At 40.2% G+C, this 23,531-nt stretch overlaps 1 protein-coding gene across 2 annotated transcripts in view; it reads right to left on the bottom strand.

The window, feature by feature from the left end:
• Positions 1-23,531, bottom strand: part of aptx (aprataxin) — a 43,061-nt gene that overhangs the window by 4,324 nt on the left and 15,206 nt on the right. For both annotated transcript variants that reach the window (XM_039758174.1, XM_039758173.1), the window contains exons 3-7: positions 20,446-20,492; positions 13,236-13,556; positions 8,914-8,973; positions 5,051-5,277; positions 2,072-2,175 (exon numbers count right to left, since the gene is read on the bottom strand). In XM_039758174.1, coding sequence (XP_039614108.1) covers positions 2,072-2,175; positions 5,051-5,277; positions 8,914-8,973; positions 13,236-13,556; positions 20,446-20,492 — 759 coding nt within the window. The remainder of the gene's footprint in view (positions 1-2,071; positions 2,176-5,050; positions 5,278-8,913; positions 8,974-13,235; positions 13,557-20,445; positions 20,493-23,531) is intronic.

The raw sequence follows: 23,531 nt of genomic DNA, 5'->3' as shown, positions 1-23,531 counted from the left end.
AAAATACAACTTGCCTAATAATTGTGCACACAGTGTATATCTATATATATATATCTATATATCTATATATCTATATCTATATATCTATCTATATATATATATATATATATATATATATATATATATATATCTATATATATATATATATATATATATATATATATATCTATATATATATATATATCTATATATATATATATATATATATATATATATATATATATATATAGAGAGAGAGAGAGAGAGAGAGATAGAGACAGAGATATGAAGTTTGCTAAAAGACACCTGAAGGACTCTGAGATGGTGAGAAATAAGATTCTCTGGTCTGATGAGACCAAGATAGAACTTTTTGACCTTAATTCTAAGCGGTATGTGTGGAGACAACCAGGCACTGCTCATCACTTGTCCAATACAGTCCCCACAGTGAAGCATGGCGGTGGCAGCATCATGCTGTGGGGGTGTTTTTCAGCTGCAGGGACAGGACAACTGGTTGCAATCGAGGTAAAGATGAATGCAGCCAAGTACAGGATATCCTGGACAAAAACCTTCTCCAGAGTGATAAGGACCTCAGACTGGGCCGAAGGTTTACCTTCCAACAAGACGATGACCCTAAGCACACAGCTAAAATAACGAAGGAGTGGCTTCACAACAACTCTGTGACTGTTCTTGAATGGCCCAGCCAGAGCCCTGACTTAAACCCAATTGAGCATCTCTGGAGAGACCTAAAAATGGCTGTCAACCAACGTTTACCATCCAACCTTCCAGAACTGGAGAGGATCTGCAAGGAGGAATGGCAGAGGATCCCCAAATCCAGGTGTGAAAAACTTGTTACATCTTTCCCAAGAAGACTCATGGCTGTATTAGCTCAAAAGGGTGCTTCTACTAAATACTGAGCAAAGGGTCTGAATACTTAGGACCATGTGATATTTCAGTTTTTCTTTTTTAATAAATCTGCAACAATTTCAAATTTTTTTTTTTGTCTGTCAATATGGGGTGTTGTGTGTACATTAATGAGAGAAAAAATTAATTTACATGATTTTAGCAAATGGCTGCAATATAACAAAGAGTGAAAAATTGAAGGGAGTCTGAATACTTTCCGTACCCACTGTAGATAGATATTATATATATAGATATATAGATATTATATATATATATATATATATATATATATATATATATATATATATATATATATATAGAGAGAGAAAGACAGAGGCAGGGAGAAGATTTTGAAATATTTCTATTTTTTTCAAAAGCTATAAATGCTTAACTCTCTTTTGTTTTTATTTTCCCCTTTTCCTGTGTAGTTTGCTCCCTTCATTTAACCCTAATAGTGACAAATTAACAACCAGAACAGCAGACACCCGGGATGATGAAAGCTTTAATGACTTCAAGTGTCAGACCGGCTAATTAGTAAAGAATCAATTAAATAACCAGAACACTTCGAAAAGCAGAATGAAAATTAGGTTGAAAATACTGTTAACGACTTAAAAAAAACCACAACATATTCCCCATATACCTGCTTATTACATTTTAATAAAAATCTCCCAAATTTAGTTTGTAATTTATAAATTGTTTGGCTGCAAATTAAGGAAAAAGAAACAACTAAGAGGGTCTGAGTCTTCAAGAGCAAGTCCATTGAAATGAATTAAAAAAAAGTTAATTAGGATCAAAAATAAGTCACTCATTAAGAAAAGGGTTAGAATGAAAACCTGCAGCCACCGTGGCCCTCCAGTACCGGAATTGGGCAAGTAGAGCATTAGAAGCATTGAAAAAAATTTAGATGAGAACAGGCCATTCAGTACAACAAAGCTCACCAGTCCTATCCACCTAATTCTTCTAAAATAACATCAAGTCAAGTTTTGGAGGTCCATAAAGTCCTTCTGTCTACCAGTCCACACGGTAATTTATTTCACGTGTCTATTATTCTCATTCCATGTCACCTGTCTTTTCCAAGACACGACAATACTGGGTAAAGAATGAATAAAACAAGTGGCTATTGCAGTAGGTGCTTCTCGAATTATATAGGAATGTATCTAAAAAATGTAGCTGTATATTTCAGACATCTTACCTTCAGAGTCCAGAAAATAGTCCGTGGTAAACGAGTTCCAGTGTTTTTTGTTTTTTAGTGAGGGTGAATCAAAGTCTTGGCTGATAACATGTAGATGGATATGGCTGAAAACAGAAAAAAAAAAAACAAATACACATAAAATTTAATGCAGTTAAGTCTAGGAGTTAATACAATTTAATGTAAAAAACAAAGAGTTTCCAGTTCAGTCCTTGCCACCTACACTGTGCATGCAGGAACAAATAACTAAAGCTGCTGATGGTTGAAATGGGAAAAAAATGGGTGTCTGCATGTGCTTTGTGGGCTTGGAAAAAAGTTACTGTTTGTGGACCCTTTAAGACAGGGATCTCAAACTCCACTCCTGGAGGGGCTCAGAAGCTGCAGCTTTTCATTCTAACCCTTTTCTTAATTAGTGACCTGTTTTTGCTGCTAATGAACATCTTTTGAATTAATTTTAATTGACCTGTTTAAAGATATGTTCCCTGAAATTTCTTCATTGTTCCTCTGAATTGCTTCATGTCTTTCCTTAAACAGAAACGAAATGTGAAGTCAGTGAGCCAACAGAAGACCAACTAAGTCAGAGCCTCACACTCCAACCAATTGCTCAATCTTGTCGTTAATTAAACTCGTTCTTTAATTCCATGGCTTGTTGCTGCTCTCATTATGCAATAGCAGACATTTCCAAAATTGTGGATTTTCTCTTTTCTAAGATCTGATCAGATGTTTTGGTGATCAACATTCCTGAGACCTCCACCTTTCTTTATTTTCAGATATGTTGGTCATGTTTTGGCTCATTTTGTATCTCATTATTGTTTGGCTGCTAATTAAGGAAAAAGCAACAATTGAGGGGTCTGAGTCTTCAGGACCAAGTCAATTAAAATGAATTGAAAAGAAGTTACCGTATTTACTTGTGTACGACGCGCACCCTAATTTTTACGAAGAAAATCACGAAAACCGTTTTTCCCCCCGTGTATGACGCGCATTGTGATTGTATAGCAAGCGTTTAGAGAGAGAGAGAGCGCAAGAGAGAGAGAGAGAGAGAGAGAGAGAGAGAGAGAGAGAGCGCGAGCCAAAGTGAGCGAGCCAAAGCAGAAGTAAACATTACAGAATTACATTCCCTCGTGTATGACGCGCACCTGATTTTCTAATGCTAATTTTTGGGGAAAAAATGTGTGCGTGGTACATGCCTAAATACGGTAATTATTAGTGAAAACTGGTCACCAATTTGTAGCGGTTCGGTACCACTATGATTCACATCGTTGGGGAGGGGGAGAGAGAGAGACATTATTAATCCTCAAGGGGTTTATTTTTTCCTCTTGGAGATTCCAGGGATGCACCAGCCTTACCCGGACCCACACACACTCACATGCAGAGACAAAACACAGTAGGTAATAAAACAATTAAAGAATGTATTAAACACTAATAAACAAAATATAACTGCACGCTAAATGTCCCTACATTGATGGATTCAAGGCCAGAAGTCCACATGACCATCATCACCAAGTTCTTCCCATGTGAAGCCTGAAAACCCTGAGGACTGAGCACTGATGTTAGGGGGGCAGGGTGGTCTCATGGCCTTGGAACCCCAGCTGGTGCAAAATGCCGGTGCTCGATTTTTAACTGGTACAAGCAAGCATGAGCATGTTACCCCGATTTTGGCTGCCCTTCAATGGGTACCAGTTCATTTTCGAATCTATTTTAAAATCCTTGTATTTGTTTTTAAATCCTTTAATGGTTGTGCCCCATTTTATCTGTTGGAACTGCTGCCTCCTTATGTGTCGTTTCGCTCTCTCAGGTCAGTAGACCAGATGCTTTTACGTGTTCCTAAGACTCAATGCAAACTCCGAGGTGATCGGGCTTTTTCAATTGCAGCTCCAAAACTGCAACAATTCGCCGTACATTAAGCAGGCTCCTTCACTCGCGGTATTTAAATCTTATTTAAAATCACACTTTGACTCCCTGGCCTTTGACCCTGTGTGAGATGTTGACTATCTGTGTACTTTTTATTATGAATCTCTTCAGCTCTTATGCGTTTTGTGTTTCTCTTTCTTTGGCTCTTTGGTTATTGTGTGTCTGATATGTATTGTACAGCATTTTGGTCAGCCTTGATGTTGTTTTTAAAGTGCTTTCTAAATAAATAAATAAAAAAAATAGTATCTGCTGTGAAGTTTGGTGGAGGAAGAATAATAGCAGGGTTTCGTCTAGGCCTTTTGGTTCTAGGGAAGGGTACTGTTAATGCTACAGCACAGAAAGAAAGTTTAGGCAAGTGTGTGGTTTTAGGTGTTTCAGCCTCAGCCATTAACAGGTACAACAGCCTTGCACTCTCCATTGATACTAGGTCATCTCGAAAAACGCAGTGACCTTAAACTTGGCAGCGTCATAGGATGCCACCTTTGTCACAAGTCAATTAAAACTAATTCAAAACAAGCTGATTAGCAGCAAAAACAGGTCACTAATTAAGAAAAGGGTTAGAATGAAAACCTGCAGCCACCGGGGCCCTCCAGGACTGGAGTTTGAGACCACTGCTTTAAGAGTATGGGCTTCCACATGCCATTCAGCACACGTACTTGTGGAGCGTATTTGGTGTTGAGTGCACTTAACGTGGATGTTGGACTCTGGAAAGGCTGTTCACTCTGCAATTCATGACATTCATGGACAGGACACAGCTAAGGTTTGGAGAGCAAAGCAAGGAGAATAAGGAGTGCGTCTCTGGTGTGTGGAGATGATGTTGTCCTCTTACAATGTAAACTTGAATGAATACTGAAAAACCGGTACTTGTGTGCTAAACGGACGGCATAGACAGCTCGTATACTTAGGGACCTAAAGGTATCTACGCTCCACACCTACTAACTTTAAGGTTAGTATTTGTGCATTCTCTGGCACCGAGATCAAGAAGTATTACTACCTTATGTCAATACTTCCCCTCTTCCTGACCTGAAAAATTTCAAAGCAACGTGTTACTGCATGCATGCATGAACATACCTCATACTGGGAATTGCATGATAGCCCAGTCGAAACTGAAGTTTGCCGTAGTCTGAACATCCTCGGGCCAGCTTCTCCCCAACACCATGCATGTGCTTCAGCAGTGGCAAGTGCTCCGGTCTGACGGCCTTCAAGCTGGCAATGGATTCCCAGGGCAATACAAGCCAGTGATACTTTGCTTTTGGATATTTATCGTTAATAGCAACTACGGTGTCATCTTTGTAAATCTGAAACAGTAAGAATACGAAATGAAAAGATAAAATGGACAAAGTGGCTTGGAATTTGTGAACCTCTACTGTGGATCTTTAAATGTTGTCAGTGCAAAGTTTTTCTTTAATCTAAATCTTCTGAAAGGCTAAAATCCACAGGCATTTTGGTTTATTCAGAAGCATTTATTCATTTAACAGAAAATAAAACAAAACAAAGTGAACCACAAGTTTCAGGAGCTTCAGCAAGGCAAGATCCACAAAGTGCTAAAACAGCTGGGTACCATATGTACCAATAAAAGAGTCAAACACAAACACAACACAACTCCTTTACTATTTAATAGTATGAAATATTTTCAGACACGTTCTGCTACCCACGGAGCTTTGAAAAATCCACCATGCCACTATCTACCCAGATTTCAGGGGATCTCAGGAAAACTGTTTGGTCTTGGGAGGACTTGAAAACCACGGGAAATTGTTTAACGATTTATAAGCCTACTACATGATCATCAGTTTTACAAAAAAATAAATAAATAAAGACGGTGGCATCTCCAACTTGATGTGGATGTTTCATAAAATGATCCCAGGGTAACAAGAAAGATTAAACAGAGTTCAAAAGAATCCTGAGACTGTATCCATAGTCATCCAGGCCGCTGTGAAAGACAGAAAGAAAGAAAGAAAGAAAGAGACAGAAAGAAAGAAAAGGCACTATATAATAGACAGATAGATAAAAAAGGCACTATACAATAGATAGACCGTGGGTAGCAGACCTCCAGACCACTGAGAAAGAAAGAAAGAGAGAGAAAGAGAGAGTGAGAAAGAAAGAGAAAGAAAGGAAAAGAAAGAAAAGTCATTATATCATAGATAGATAGATACACTAAAAGGCACTATAAGATACACTGAAAGGTATTATATATCTAACTATTATATAGTGCCTTTCAGTTGGTCTGTCTAATAAATAGACTGAAACTCACTATATGATAGATAGACAGACAGACAGATTAAAAGGCAGCATATGACTTATAGATAGATGTCTTTCAAACAGGGGAAGCATGTTTTAGGCCTACATCAGAACATTACTCAGTTACTGCATCATGTTATTTATATGTAAATTCTGCCTTTCTTTTGTTTTGTAGAAAACGCTCGGTGAGCCTGTCACACCAACTGGGAGTCTTTATCCAGACACTTGACCAGTTTTCTCGTAATGGCTAGCACAGCAAGGCTGTTAAAATGGTTTTAGCCATTGTAAAGTGGCTGTAGGACTTGACTTGTTTCAAGCAGGAGAAGCTCTTCTCTGCACTTGCTGATGTCACTCCAATTGAGGCCACTAAAGACAATAGCTTGTATAGGTGAGACATTGCACAATCCAACTCTATGTTTTTAAAAACCACCAAGAAATCACACAGTTTACCCCTGGCTGGCTACTCCCCAAGCGTAACTTAGTTTGAAATAAATGAATGGACTTCACTAAACTGAAACAAAGAGCAAACTCAAGAACACTATATTTATGTTTTATTTGCAGTAGGATATGTATCAAATGAAAATAGTAGAATATACTGGTAGTGAATAACAGACTACAAGCAGCAGTTTCACTTGCCAAAAAAAAAAAAAAAAATTGGTAAGGGACTGAACTTGAAATACTCTAATGCCAAAACTCTGTCAATCAAAAAGAGGCCCAGCCCTTTTGACAGTTCCTCCAATCAGCATCAAGCAGCCAGGTCTCCTGCCTGCCGCCCACCACACAATTTACTCGCAGAGATGCTGAGCATCCCTGGAAATGACGTTTTGAAGCATTCGTCCAATAAATGTCTGGCTTTGCTGCACTAAAAACAAAGCATATTCTGAATATTCAGCCAGAGTCCTCACCCACACAAAGCGTTCTGCACACATCTCCCCTGTTCTCTTCCAACTTCACTGCTTACCGGTTCCATCAAGGATTAAATTCAAGATTCTGCATCTCCACATTCAAAGCCCTACATAACCTTTGCCCCCGTCTACCTCATTTGGCTCCCAGGTCCACACACTCCTCGTCATTCTCTCCGGTCCTTACTGTACTCTATGCAGGACTCTCCACCCTGGGTCGGCCGCTCCTTCAGTGTTATGGCTCTCTTACTCGTAAAATAAAAGCGTGGGCACTCTTCATCAATCAACATTCAAAAAAGAGCTTTTATTTTACGAGGGATGTATGAGAGACTTATTTTTTGCTTTTTAGTACATCCACCCAGTTTCCAACCCGCTGAATCCGAACACAGGGTCACGGGGGTCTGCTGGAGCCAATCCCAGCCAACACAGGGCACAAGGCAGGAACCAATCCTGGGCAGGGTGCCAACCGACCTCAGTTTTTAGTACACTTTTTAACTTAATATAAGCATGTTTTTTAAAAAGTATTTTTTTATATATATATATATTTTTTTTTTTTCACGAGAAGTATCTAATCTGTGACAGGATCATGGAGGCAAGAAGACAGAGTATCCAGTTTAAACTCTGTGGGTCTGGAACAGAGAGCTTTCTGCGGGTACCACCTTTAAGTGTCAGTGACGAAGCCAGAAGCACGGCCAAGTTCAGAAAGAGCAGTGGAGACAAGTTAGGTTTGCCTGGGTGAGGGACTGCATTCAGAAGTGCCAATGGAGATTTGGTACACGGATGGAGGAAGCGGAGTGAATAATTCATCACTATAAGCGGTATGGCTGCCCTTACTGGCTGACTATGAGAATGCTTCACTTGGGGTCTGGAGCAGCAAATCGACACTAAGAGCGATGCTGCTAATCGGATTTTTACCGGTTTTAATCATTTGTGGTATTTCCTTTTTATGCATGGATTTTGAAAGTCTGTTTATTGATTATTTAATGTAACCTGGGGGTGGCACGGTGGCTAGCGTTGCTGCCTCACAGTAAGGAGACCTGGGTTTGCTTCCGGGGTCCTCCCTTCGTGGAGTTTGCATGTTCTCCCTGTGTCTGTGTGGGTTTCCTCCCATAGTCCAAAGGTTAGGTGCTTTGGTGTTTCTAAATTGTCCCAGTGTGTGCGCCCTGCGGTGGGCTGGCACCGTGCCCAGGGTTTGTTTCCTGCCTTGCACCCTGTGTTGGCTGGGATTGTGACCCTGTAGTTAGGATATAGAGAGTTGGATAATGGATGGATAATGTACCCTGGACACTATTTTGTTATAATAAATTTGCACTTTTGGACACCTCAAGCCCTTGTTACCAAGTCACTCACTTCTCTGTCCTCCTTGACATGGACTACTAGGGAGTCAAATGAACAGCTGAGTGCCAGGTATACATCCTGGCACCATCACCCCGACAGTCTGTTTAAAAGACAGAATGAGGTCAGTGAGGGTGAAGCGGAGGTCACAACAACAACCATCCCAGAAGGCATAGAACACAGCGGACCATAATGTCCCTCAAAACACAGCAATGCTATGCTGCCTAGGAGGCCCGGCCCTTAAAAGGCTTCAGATTTCTGTATTGGGGCATCAAAAGCAGCATTGTGAGAATCTGACGTCCAAGAAATGAATGTAATATAAAAAAAGGACATCTTGCCAGATGTAGTGATGGGTTTTACTGGTAAATTGAAGAAAGAAATAATAATTTACAACGGACTAAAGAAAACAAAGTCAGATTAATAGTTGAAAGGAAATATAAAATTTGAATTTTAACTTACCTGCATATTCTTATCCTGCATAGAGGCTTTTAGTCCCTGACTCCAGTGTCCCTGGAATTCCTTATTTTATTTAAAAAAAAAAAAATAAGAAAGCATTAGCTACAGATGACAACATTTACTTTTCGCAATCAATTTATCTTATGAGGATGGTGTATAAAAGCTGTTTTCAGTTTCTTTTCATTCATTTTCAGGCAAGTTTGCAAAGAACACAGAAAACAACTACTGTTATTGCTACATCTGTCTAATTGCTTAAAACAACTCAGTATCAAGTAGAGTGCTTTATTTTTTAATTTGGCACTTATTCTTCAAGATCAGTTTTCATTCAGACACCTTGAATAGAGTTAATAGAGTTCTTCTTTCTCTTTTTTCGGCTGCTCCCGTTAGGGGTTGCCACAGTGGATCATCTTCTTCCATAAATAGAGTTAATAGAGTTAAATTTCAAAATTGAAACGCATTGGTGAATTTGTGAACTTGTTTCTCTATTATAAAATATACGTGATCTTCTCGGAAGACATTTAAAAAAACCCACGAGACAAAAAAGACTGGCCACGGAGCGTCTCGCAGGGACCGTAAACATGAGACCTGGTGCCAAGAGATTTTCCCAAGTCCATCTCGCAGGGCCATGGTAACAGAGGTGACCAAGAACCCAATGGTCACTCTGGCTCAGTGTCAGAGAACCTATGTGAAGATGGGAGAAACTGCATCACTTCACTATTCTGGGCTTTAGAAAGAAGCCTCGCTTCAGTAAAAGACAAAATGGAGGCCCACTTGAAGTTTCCAAAAAAGAAACCTACGCTGCAAAAAATGCATATGCAAAAACTATCCATCCATCCACCCATCCATTATCCAACCCGCTATATCCTAACTACAGGGTCAGGAACAAATCCCTGGGCAGGGCACCAGCCCACTGCAGTATGCAAAAACTAGACAAAAATAAAAAAAAAATCAAATGGGAGTTGTTTTGCTTGTATTTAGCAAAACAATCTGCCAAAAGGGTAAGCAAAATTTACTTGAAAAGATTTCTTAAAGTCAGCTAAATAATCATAAATACAGATTTTGGATAATTCAATACAATTCTTACAGTAAGGAAATGAAGACTTAATTTCATGATTTACATATTTTTCACTTGGCTTAGAATTCATTTTTTTCAGTGTAAAGGACTTTAACATTTTGAGAAACAAGATTCTCTGGTCTAATGAAACTAAGATTACTGTTATGTGTGGAGGAAACCAGGCATCACCGATCACCTGTGCAATACCAGGCCAATAATGAAGCATGGTGGTGGTAGCATCACATTGTGGGCTTTTTCTTTAAGTGGCAGGGATTTGGAGATGAGACAAGGTGGCGGAAAAGCTGAACCAAGCAAAGTACAGAATTATCCCTAATGAAAACGTGGTGCAGAGTACACTAGCACTCAGAATGGGCTGAAGGTTCTCCTTACAATAGGACAATGACCGTATGCACAGACAAAGACAACTCTGGGAATTTTCTTGAGTTGCCCAGACAGAGTCTAGACTAAAACCCAACTGAACATCTCCGGGGAGCCCTGAAAACAGCTGTCCACTGATGATCTCCAGCAAATCTGACAGATATTGAGAGGATCTGCAGATAAAAAAAAAAAATGGCAGAAAACCCCAAATCCAGGTGTGCAAAGCTCGTCACATAAGACCTCAGGTGACTGCAAGCTGGAATCACCGATAAAAGGGCTTCAATGAAGTACTGAGTAAAAGTTCTACGTACTTGTGTCAATAGCATATTTGCATTCCGATCATTTCACTCTTTCGATTCTATGTTGCATCGCTTCTCCGTGATCATAAATATACACCTGACTGAATTGTGGTGACTTCAAAATTAAACTAGTTGTTGCTTTAATTGTTGCTGAACCACAGATTCTCATAGTGTATGGTCCATTGTTGTGTAAATCTACATTTTGTGCATTGAATGATGCAAATGCGAAAAGATTATTGTACAGTAGACTTGAATATTTTGCCTGTAGTGTTTGTCGATTTCACTTTCCCCAAACATCAAATCTTTTAATTCTCTTGGATATGTCTCCTCATTGTGTATAAACACAACTTTTCCCTGATGTCAACACGAATTAGACGATCTACAGGTCTCTGACTTGAACCGCAAAGCCTTACAATATTTACAGAATTTCTGACATATCACCTGTGTCCATATATTCGATCTCTATTCGCCTTTCTCCGAGTAATAATTTCTCTTTGTTTGCGCTAATGCGATCTTTACTTTCTTTGATTCGGCACTCGTTTTTTTCTGTTTTCATATTCTGTATCATGCTCTGCATGTGTTTCACGCCTATGATTTTTTTGCGTCTTTTGAATTCCACTGCTTTCATTATCTCTCGCCTGCTCTGCATGTGTTTGGCCCCTTTGTTCTTCGACCTGTTTATGACGTTTTACTTTTTTTTTGTACTCTTTGTTTTTTATTTCTGACCTCGCTTTGTGCTGCTTATTTTTTCAATGATTTTTTTCTGGTCCTTGCTGATTATTTTCCCTTTTTTTGAGTAATAATTTATGTTTGTTTGCGCCACTGCGATGTTTACTTTCTTTTTTTTTTTATACTTTCTAATTTTTCTGCTTTCATATTCCTTACGTTTTTCTACATTTTTATCGCGCCATTTTTTTTTTGGCCCTTTTGAATTCCACTGCTTTCATAATCTCTAACATGCTCTGCATGTGTTTCTAGCCAACGTTTTTTGAACATCTTTATGAAGTTCTACATTGTCATTTACTATTTGTCTTTTATTTCTGAGCCCGATTGGATGCGTTTTTTTTTTTCAATTCCACTTGCTCCGGGCTGATTATTACTTTCCTTATTGTCTGCATTTGCACCTAGATTATTCTTTTTCTTTGTAGCATTTTTTCTCTCCAACGCTTTTGTGTCTCTTTTCTCCGCGCTGCTCTTTCTTCTTCGTTTAGTCGTCGACGTTTCATTTCTACCGTATTGTCCTTATACGCTTTATATGCACTGAGTGCCCTGGATTTGTGCGTGCTGCGTGACTGCCTTTACACTACTGATTTTTTTTCTGGCCGTGCTCTTATTTGTTGATACTTGTAAGTAGGGTGTGTCTTGCAAGAATCTCATGTTCTATGTCCCCGTGAGACGCTCCGTGGCCATTCTCTTTCGTCTCGTGGGTCTTTTAAATGTCTTCTGTGATCTTCACATGAAGATCACGTATCGTCTCCTAGTCATTCGCTCCCACGGGATTTTTTTTTTATAATAGACAGCTTTGCAAAATTTCCTAAAATCCAGTTTTCTCTGTAATTCTGGGCTACTGGGTATTACTTAATGACAAAAAAATACTTTAAATGATATTAGCTCAAGGTTGCAACATAACAAATTGTATAAACAGTAAAGGAGTCTGAATATTTTGTGAATCCACTGTGTGTGTGTGTGTGTGTGTGTGCGCGTGTGTATATAATGTCCTACGAAAAAAGGGCATGCAGGTTAAAAGACTTAGGACCAAACAAGCAGTTGCTAGTGATTTACAATCCAAGTGTGGGGTGCAGTGGTGGCTTTGAGGTTAAGGATCTGCGTTGGTATCCGGAAGGTTGCTGGTTTAAATCCCCTTAATGCCACTCTGCTGAGCCCTTAAGCTAGGCTCTTAACCTGCAATTGCTCTCGGGGTGGTCCTGTACAATGGCTAACCCTGCACTCTGACCCCAAAGGATATGTGGATAACGCAAGAAATTTGTCATCGAGTCAGTCATTTTCCAACCCGCTATATCCTAACACAGGGTCACGGGGGGGTCTGCTGGAGCCAATCCCTGCCAGCACAGGGCGCAAGGCAGGAACAAACCCCGGGCAAGGCACGCACACACACACACACACACATCAAGCACACACTAGGGACAATTTAGGATCGTCAATGCACCTAACCTGCATGTCTTTGGACTGTGGGAGGAAACCCGTGCAGACACGGGGAGAACATGCAAACTGAAACGCAGGGAGGACCGGGAAGCGAATCCAGGTCTCCTTACTGCGAGGCAGCAGTGCTATCACTGTGCCACCATGCCACCCACAAGGCGAAAAAATAAAAAAAAAACCTTACCCGCCGGAATGTTCACACTGTCTACTTTAAAATTTAATTTACATGTTAGGTTGATTGAGGACTATAAATGTATTACAGTGTGTGAAAGTTTTGAGACTGCAATGGACAGGCATCTATCTCATTGGTTCCTGCCTGGCACACAGTGCTGACATTATAGACTCTGGCCTCCTGTAACTCGGAAATTGGATTTTAAGTAGCTTGGATCATGTCATGTTAATTTTACTCGTCCTCCAACATTCCAACATCTTACCTTTTTCTCCTGTCCTTTATCCGTGTTTCTGGAAGCCATTACGCTGCTTTCCTGACTTTCCAAGGTTTGTTTACTTTTGGTGCAACAGTCTTCAGTGTTCAGTCGTGGAACTTTGGTGTTAACATTATGGCCTTCACGGTGTGGTTCCTTTGGTCTCTTTAACTTCAGCTCGGACAAGGAAGCTTTCTTGTCACTCTCTTCAAACTGGATTTTGTAGGAATAGAGCTTGTTGACAAGGTGAAGGATCTGGCCTGGCGTTACCTTTACTTCGCTATCTTTACCAACGTCCACAGAATCCACACATGTTGGATTTACACCAAGCTAGAAGGGATAAAATAATGTGTAAGTAATTCAAAAAAGGCACCAGATGGTTACTTACACCGGGGAAAATAAGTATTGAACACATCAACGTTTTTCTCAGTAAATATCTTTCTAATGGGGCTACTGACATGACATTTTCACCAGACATCCGTAACAACCCAAGTAATCCACAAATACAAAGAAATCAAAACAAATAAATCCATAAATGAACTGATGTGTAATAAAGTGGAAAGACACAGGGAGTAAGTATTGAACACGCTTACTGAAATGTATTTCATACTTAGTAGAAAAGCCTTTGTTGGTGATGACAGCTTCAAGACGTCTCCTGTATGGAGAAACGAGTTGCATGCGTTGCTCAGGTGGGATTTCGGCCCTAACTGTCGTCAAGTCTTGAAGGTTCTGGGGGCTCCTTCTATGAACTCTGATCTTCAGTTCTTTCCATCAATTTTCAATTGGATTCAAGTCGGCTGACTGACTGGGCCGTTCTAGCAGCTTCTTTATTCTCTGACACCAACTGAGCGTTTCCTTGGCTGGGTGATTGGGATCCTCGTCTTACTGAAATGTTCCCCCTTGTTTCATCTTCAGCATCCTGGTAGATGGCAGAAGATTCTTATCAAGAATGTCCCGCTACATTTCTCCATTCATCCTTCCTTCAATTCTAAGAAGTCTGCTGGTATTTTGGGGTGTTTTTGGGGTGATGTGTAGAGACATTTCTCCTCCAAACTTGTGGTGTGTATCCAAAGAGTTCAATTTTGGTCTCCTCTGACCAGACTCTGTTCTCCCAGTATTTCATTGGTTTGTCCAAATGTTGTGCAGCAAACTTTAAACGAGTTTCAATGTGCCTTTTCATCAGCGTGGTGAGCGTCTATAGAGGCCATAGCGCTGGAGAGCATTACTTATTATTTCTTTTGAAACAATTAGACCTGCTAATTCCAGGGTCTTTCTGAAGCTCTCGGCGAGTGGTCCTTGGCTCTTGGACAACTCGTCTGATTCTTCCTTTGTCAGAAATCTTGCGAGGAGCACCTGGTCGTGGCCGGTTTATGATGAAGTGATGTTCTTTCCATTTGCGGATTACGGCCCCAACGTTGCTCACTGGAACATTCAGAAGTCCGTCTGTCATCAATGCCATCAGGATGTTTGTGAAGTTCTTGAGAGAGCTCTTTGCTTTTACCCATCATGAGATGCTTCTTGTGTGACCCCTTGGTAATGACAGGGCATCAATTAGGACTAAAGCAGCTGATATTCATTTGCACTGATGGGGGGCTATCAGAATTGACAGATTTCAGCTGCTTTCTTGGCTTTCCAGGCCTTTTTGCACCTCCTTTTCTTCACATGTTCAATATTTACTCCCTGGGTCATTACACTTTATACACATCACTTCATTTATGGACTTATTTGTTTTGATTTCTTTATATGTGTGGATTACTTGGGTTGTTACGGACATCTGGTGTAAATTTCACGTCAAAAGCCCCATTAGAAATACATTTACTGAGAAAAACGTTGACGTGTTCAGTACTTATTTTCCCTGCTGTATAATCTTTATCATTAGGATCAACCTTGGGGCTTTCCATATTAAGTCTAATCTTGAATAATGCTTGGTTTCAATTGAAAAAACTCAAATTAAAAATTGGTCATTTTTCCACATGGGGTGGCGAGGTACAGCATATAATGGTGTTGCCTAACCCTGGATTACAATCTCAGTCCTGGCAATACATTTACCAAGTATGAATTTTCTCACTTTGTCTTCGTGGAATTTTCTCCAAATACTCTTCAAAAAATGATTAGCTGGACAATATATACTGACCCTGTGACCATGAATGTAGATGAGTGCATGCGTGTGCCTTGCAGCGGACTGCTGAAGTGACGACTCTGTCCTTGGGCCCAGTGCTACCAAGAGAAGCACCTACTTCCTGCCACTTTGAAGGACATAAGATTCGAAAACAGCTGGATGGATTTCCCTTAGAAAGAGATGTGCGGTGTTAACTTGTGACTTTAAATTGGCCCTGCATCAGTGAGTGTGTCCTGTGGTCCACTCTTCATCTGCTCAGATTTGGTTTTTGCCCTGCACCTGATCTTGCTGGAATGAACTTCAACCTTCATCAACAACAACAACATTTATTTATATGGCACATTTTCATACAAACAGTAGCTCAAAGTGCTTTACATATTAAAGAATAGAAAAACGAAAGACACAATTATAAAACAAAATAAATCAACATTAACATCGAATAAGAGTAAGGTTCAATGGCCAAGGGGGAAAGAGAAAAAACAAAAAAACTCCAGACGGCTGGAAAAAAAATAAAATAATTGTCATCTTGATTTATGGGTGGAATCTTTCATTTATACAATTCATTATATATCTCATTCAGCCCCCTACAATCACAGTGCCTTCAGAAAGTATTCAGACCCCCTCATTTTTAAATCACATTTTGTTTTGGTTTTTTGTGGCCTTGGTCTAAAGTCATTTAAATTAATTTTTTCCTCATCAAGCAATACTCCATACACCAGAATGATAAATTGAAAACAGGGTTTTAGGAATTTTTACAAATCTACATCTCTATCTATATATATCTATATATAAAAGCCAAAAACCACTGACTCACTCATCACGAAATCTCCTGAACCATGAGGACTTGGGACTTAAAATTTGGAATGTAGGTTACCCTTGGCCCATAGGTGCTTGCTAAGAAATGTTTTTAAACATTTCGTGCTCCAATCGCGTTCTGTATGTATGTCTGTCCGCTTTTCACATAAGAATTACTTAACAGATTTAGATCTGGTTGTTTTCTATAATTTCCTAGAACTTTACAGTTGATTTTGCGACTTCTCTCATCACGCTAATTACCACAGCTCGCTTACAGTACCAATGTATTTATGCAATTCCAAGATAGTGGCTGTGGGCTGAGAACAGGGGGGCGAGCCTTCCTCATTCACTCACCAGCCTCTGTTTGAGTTGGTCTACGTCTCGCCACGTGTTGGAACGCACCTTAGCTAGCGATACCTGATAATGTCAGTTGAACAAACATCTACAGATTGTTAAGGTGTTATCGTTAGACGTTTTTGAGAGAGAGAGAGAGAGAGAGAGAGAGATCAGAGCTCAGAGCTCTGTGTGTTTTAGAGGGTAGCTGCTGATTGCCAGAGATATCACAGCCATGTGCTTTTCTCCCCACACAGGGAACGCTGTCCCGTCAGAGCTGAACAGGATCAGATACAGTGCCAACGTCTACCGATTTTTAAAGTTTGTCCTGTTTCATTACTATGTGGGTGCAGCCACGGGGTACAGCTAGTCTATATATAAAATCCAATGTCTGTCTGTCTGCATGTCTGTCCGCTTTTCACGAGAGAACTACTTAACAGATTTAGATCAGGTTTTTTTTCTAGAATTAGCTTGAATATTCCGGTTGACTTTGCAACTTCTCTCACAGCGCTATGTATCAAAGATCTCTTCCAGTACCGATTTATTTGTGCGAATCTGAGACTGAGGCTGCGGGCCTCGCTCATGCACCAGCCTCCATTTAAGTCTCTCTACCTCTCTCCACATGTTGGAGTGTACCTTTCCTCCATTTAGCTAGTGATAACTGTTTGTTCAACAGACATTATCATCTACAGATTGTTAAAGAGTAAGGTTTGATGTTTTTGAGAGAGAGAGATCAGTGTTTTAGAGGGTAGCTGCTGATTGCTAGAGATGCTCTCCCATCAGACCTGAACACGATGATCAGATACAGTGCCAACAATTCTGCAGCAGTGAAGGCTCCCAAGTCCACAGAGGCCCCCATTATTCTTAAATGAAAAAAACTTGGAACATCTATGAGTGTTCATAGAGCTGCTCTCTGACCAAACTGAGCAGTCGGAGGAGAGTGGCCTTAGTAAGAAAGGTGATTAAGAATGTGAGAAACATACAGAAGGACAACTGTCACCACAACACTCCACTGATTCGAGCGTTATGGTAGAGTGGCTTGACAAAAGCTTCTCGTCAGTGAAAGACACATAGAAGCCATCTTGCAGTTTGCAAAAAAGCACCTGAAACACTGTCAGTATGGGAAAAACAAAATTATATGTCCAGATGAAACCAAGATTAAGTATGTATGGAACCAGGCACCGCTCATCACCTGCTCAATACCATCCCAACATGCTGCTGGGTGGTTCTTCAGGAATGGAGAGACTAGAAAGGGTTAAAGAAAAGGGGAACAGAGCAAAGCACAGAGATTTCGTTAATGTAAACCTGCTCTGAAGCACTCTGGGCCTTAGATTGGACTGAAGCAAAAAGCAAAGACAACTTAAAGAGTGGCTAAGGGACAACTCTGAAAATGTTTAAACAAAAGACAAGAACCCCTGAACACACCTCAGGCCTTAGCACACACTTACACCATTACACTTGTTTACTCTCACATGAACTTGTTAAACACATTAGATCTGAAATAAAATGAAAACACATTTTGTAATGTACTATAATCTAGATTACAATATGTGAATATCAGGCTGTATGATAGCTCAGCTGAATTCACACTAGTAGTAACACAACTAGGCACTGGGCTTTATTCTTACATCAGAGAAGTACTTCATTAGGACTATTGTTTGTGAAATGGGACATTTGAATTTGCTGTATTTTTTTTCCATTACAATTTAAATTTATTAGGAGTCGGAGTCAGTACATTTTTGCTGACTCAGACTCCACGTACCCAAAATTGTCTCCGACTCCAAAGCACTGCTAGCCAGAGCCTGAATTTCAGTCCAATCGAACATCTCTGGAGAGACCAGAAAATATCTGTCCATCAGCGGTCTCCATCAAACCTGAACCAGCTTAGGAGGATCTGCAGAGAAGAATGGGAGGAAATTCCCCAAGCCCAGGTGTGCAAAGTTTGTTGTGTCAGACCCAAGAAGACTCCAGAATGGCTGTCAAAGGGGCTCCAACAAAGTACTTTATTAATTTATTACCTTATAATAAATTTGCATAACAATCTAACATCCCATTTTCACTTTGTCATAGTGGGTTATTGAATGTTGCTTGATGCGGGAAAAAAATAATTTAAATGCTTTTAACACAAGACTGCAACATAACAAAATGTGATAAAAAAATGAAGGGGTCTGAATACTTTCTAAATCAGCAGTACATCTGAATTATGACGGGGTACCCAAAAATAACCGGAATTGAAAGAAAAAAATTGTTTTAATAATTTTTAGTTGCTGAAACTTCCCAGCAGAGCTTAGTGATCGGACAGTACTGAGGTAAGCTCAGGAAAAGGCTACACAAAAAATTCCAGCAGTATTGAAGGTTCCCAAGAGCACAGTTGCCTTCATAATTCTGGAAGATATAGAATTCTGGAGTTTTTTTTTTTATATATTTTTCTGTCCACCTTGGCCATCTGACCTTATCAACGGGACGTCATTTAGAGACTTAAAAAAGCAACAATTCTGTATTTTACGGACTCTATTCATTAATATTTATGTATCTTTCTTTTGTAAATGTGCATTATATAGTTATCATTTGTATACTATTTATTTAGTCTCATTCAAAGTTCTCTCCATGTGAATGAATGCACTTGTCCCAATGGTTTTCCCACTGGTGGAAACATTTTTGGAACTGCTAAAGAGGAACGCTGTCCAAGGCCTGCAGCGATTTTTCTTTGAATTCCTCCACGGTACAAAAACGCTTTCCTTTGAGTTCTTTTTTCAAATGCGGTGTAGCCTGCAAGAGCCCCAGACGGGACGCCTCCGCACTGGGAGGACCGGGGCAGCAAGCGTGGACAGAGCGTTACCTCCCTCGGGATGCTAGATGGCAAGCCCCCTGGGTTGTAGTGGTGCCTTGGACTCCCGCAGGGCTTCATGGGAGTTCCATACAGCCCTGTTAGGATCCGCGGGCGCCGCCAGGTGGTGCTGCAGCAACAACAGCTGCTGAGCCCTTATGGGCAGTTCCTCCACCACACCCGGAAGTGCTTCCGGAAATGTGTAATCAAACACCTGGAGCACTTCCGGGTGAACTATATGAGGGACTAGCAGACACCACTCCCACAGCCAGAGTCGGGAGGAGAGGGACTAAGCTTGCCAGAGAGGAGTAGAGGAGAAAGGAAAAGAAGAAAAGTGTGTTTCAGTGCTTACTGGGACTGTGTTGTGCCTGTGGGAAACAGGGAAGGCGTTTCCCACGTGGTGAAGAATAAATAAAAAACATTTATTTGTTTTATAAAAGTGTGCCTCCCATGTCTGTCTGTGTCAGGTCAGGCATTGATATAGCGCCTTTTTGTTACAGCGGGGACAAGAAAAAGTCAGACGGAGCAAAGATCAAGTGACATTTCTCCTCATTAGAAACCATTCGCAGACTTGTGTTATTAAAATGATGATGTTACTTAAAACGTCGTCTTTAAAAACAGTTTCAAGCATCACTGCAGAGAAAACCAAATCAAACGTAGACTCGCTGTTCTTTATGATCACCCATCACAAAAATCGCAGAACACGTTTAATAAGCACCAAGAAAAACTCGACACAGAATGGAGTACAAATACAGAGCAACGCCACTCGGCTGACTGCCACAGAATACTGTAAAGATGCTACACCTAGAGGAGAAATTCGCAGCTAAGTCGAGATTGTGCACCAGGTACAGATTCCGGGTATTTTTGCGTACATCCCCCCGTATATTGTAATAGTGCTAATAACAAAGTGGGGCCCAATTTATTAGATTTACCACTTAACCCATCAGTCATGTCTTTGGGAGGTTGGAAAAAAACTGCACTACATTGAGGAAAACCAATTCAAACACAGGGAGAACATACAAGCTGCACAGAAAGCAGCTGGACGGGGCATTTGAACCCACAATGTGAGACAGTTCAGTCTCAGCAGAAAAATGAAAAATCAGCCTGTAATATTTTTTTCTGTCTTACAATACACTCATACTCACCTGCTTCAGTGTGACATATCCTTTACTGTAGTCTGCCTTCAGTTGCACTAAAATAAAAAAGATGGACATTAATAACATGTTTAATGCATTCACTGGGGCAGCACCTTGTGAACAGCTCTCCCATATTTGTAAACTTAATAGACTGTCATGTCATTAACATTGGGTCCACCCTTCATGCCCACTGCCCCACATCTCACAATCAGTACTTCAGCACAGTGACATATTAGTTAGCACTTCTGCCTAATACAGTTGTGCTTGAAAGTTTGTGAACCCTTTAGAATTTTCTATATTTCTGCATAAATATGACCTAAAACATCATCAGATTTTCACTCAAGTCCTAAAAGTAGATAAAGAGAAACCAGTTAAACAAATGAGACAAAAATATTATACTTTGTCATTTATTTATTGAGGAAAATGATCGAATATTACATATTTGTGAGTGGCAAAAGTATGTGAACCTCTAGGATGATCAGTTAGTTTGAAGGTGAAATTCGAGTCAATGGGATGCCAATCAGGTGTGAGTGGGCACCCTGTGTTATTTAAAGAACAGGATCTATCAAAGTCTGCTCTTCACAACACATGTTTGTGGAAGTGTATCATGGCACGAACAAAGGAGATTTCTGAGGACCTCACAAAAAGAGTTGTTGATGCTCATCAGGCTGGAAAAGGTTACAAAACCATCTGTAAAGAGTTTGGACTCCACCAATCCACAGTCAGACAGGTTGTGTACAAATGGAGGAAATTCAAGACCATTGTTACCCTCCCCAGGAGTGGTCGACCAACAAAGATCACTTCAAGAGCAAGGCTTGTAATAGTCGGCGAGGTGACAAAGGACCCCTGGGTAACTTCTAAGCAACTGAAGGCCTCTCTCACATTGGCTAATGTTCATGTTCATGAGTCCACCATCAGGAGAACACTGAACAACAATGGTGTGCATGGCAGGGTTGCAAGGAGAAAGCCACTGCTCTCCAAAAAAAACATTGCTGCTCATCTGCAGTTTGCTAAAGATCACGTGGACAAACCAGAAGGCTATTGGAAGAATGTTTTGTGGACGGAAGAGACCAAAATAGAACTTTTTGGTTTAAATGAAAAGCTTTATGTTTGGAAAAAGGAAAACACTGCATTCCAGCATAAGAACCTAATCCCATCTGTGAAACATGGTGGTGGTAGTATCATGGTTTGGGCCTGTTGTGCTGCATCTGGGCCAGGACGGCTTCCCTTCATTGATGGAACAATGAATTCTGAATGATATCAGAGAATTCTAAAGGAAAATGTCAGGACATCTGTCCATGAAGTGAATCTCAAGAGAAGGTGGGTCATGCAGCAACGACCCTAAGCACACAAGTCATTCTACGAAAGAATGGTTAATGAAGAATAAAGTGAATGTTTAGGAATGGCCAAGTCAAAGTCCTGACCTTAATCCAATCGAAATGTTATGGAAGGACCTGAAGCGAGCAGTTCATGTGAGGAAACCTACCAACATCCCAGAGTTGAAGCTGTTCTGTACAGAGGAATGGGCGAAAATTCCTCCAAGCCGGAGTGCAGGAATGAGCAAAAGTTACCGGAAACGTTTAGTTGCAGTTATTGGGGGGTCACACTAGATAATGAAAGCAAAGGTTCACATACAGTACTTTTGCCACTCACAAATATGTAATATTCAATCATTTTCCTTAATAAATAAATGACCAAGTATGAAATTTTGTCTCATTTGGTTTCTCTTTATCTGCTTTCAGGACTTGAGTGAAATCTGATGATGTTTAAGGTCATATTTATGCAGAAATACAGAAAATTCTAAAGGGTTCGCAAACTTTCAAGCACAACTGTACATCTAGGGACCAGTGTGCAATTTCAGTTTTTACACTCTGCGTGAAGTCATTTCTATTCTAGGTTCTAAGCACCTCAGCCATGGCTGTGGTATTTTAGATGTTTTGTTTAGAATCCTTAACAAAGGTTGCCAGTCCTTATTAAGGATTCCAGAGGTAAATATCGCGGGCAGCAGATGTAAAACAAGGCTAATGATGTAGGCATTTCCTGGATTATCTTATACACAAATAAACAAAGAACTTGTGGAGGCTAAAGTGGTTTTTGTAGACACTTTCATGATAAAATACATGAACAGCGTCACAGTACCCAGTCACACACATCACCCCTAACTAACTCACTCAGTCATTCACTTACTTACAGTTGGTCCACTTTAGAGTTGCCAATTAGCCTAACATGCATGGGGAGAATGTGCAAGCTCCACACAGACAACGACTGTGTGTAGGATTTAAAAAACAGATCCATGAAGCTGCGGTGCTAAACACTGTGCCACCATGCTGCCCTACTACAAACAGAGAATATTTTAAACTTTGATCTGTATGCTGCACTGACTGCCGACTCTAAACAGCCCACACTTGAAGTCAAAAGTTTCTGTACACTAAGGGTGAAATCTTTAAAACTCAATTTATAACCCCTCAGATTTTATACTAACAAACTATAAATTTTGTGTATATTTACAGTGGTGTGAAAAACTATTTGCCCCCTTCCTGATTTCTTACTCTTTTGCATGTTTGTCACACAAAATGTTTCTGATCATCAAACACATTTAACCATTAGTGAAATATAGCACAAGTAAACACAAAATGCAGTTTTTAAATGATGGTTTTATTATTTAGGGAGAAAAAAAAACCAAACCTACATGGCCCTGTGTGAAAAAGTAATTGCCCCCTTGTTAAAAAATCAATCAAGAAATCACTTAAATAGGAGCTGCCTGACACAGAGAAGTAGACCAAAAGCACCTCAAAAGCTAGACATCATGCCAAGATCCAAAGAAATTCAGGAACAAATGAGAACAGAAGTAATTGAGATCTATCAGTCTGGCAAAGGTTATAAAGCCATTTCTAAAGCTTTGGGACTCCAGCAAACCACAGTGAGAGCCATTATCCACAAATGGCAAAAACATGGAACAGTGGTGAACCTTCCCAGGAGTGTCCGGCCGACCAAAATTACCCCAAGAGCGCAGAGACGACTCATCCGAGAGGTCACAAAAGACCCCAGGACAACGTCTAAAGAACTGCAGGCCTCACTTGCCTCAATTAAGGTCA

This window comes from Polypterus senegalus, chromosome 7, assembly GCF_016835505.1.
Source record: "Polypterus senegalus isolate Bchr_013 chromosome 7, ASM1683550v1, whole genome shotgun sequence".
NCBI lineage: Eukaryota > Metazoa > Chordata > Cladistia > Polypteriformes > Polypteridae > Polypterus > Polypterus senegalus.
The sequence above is the reverse complement of the archived record's forward strand: the minus strand, read 5'-3'. Positions and strand labels throughout refer to the sequence as shown.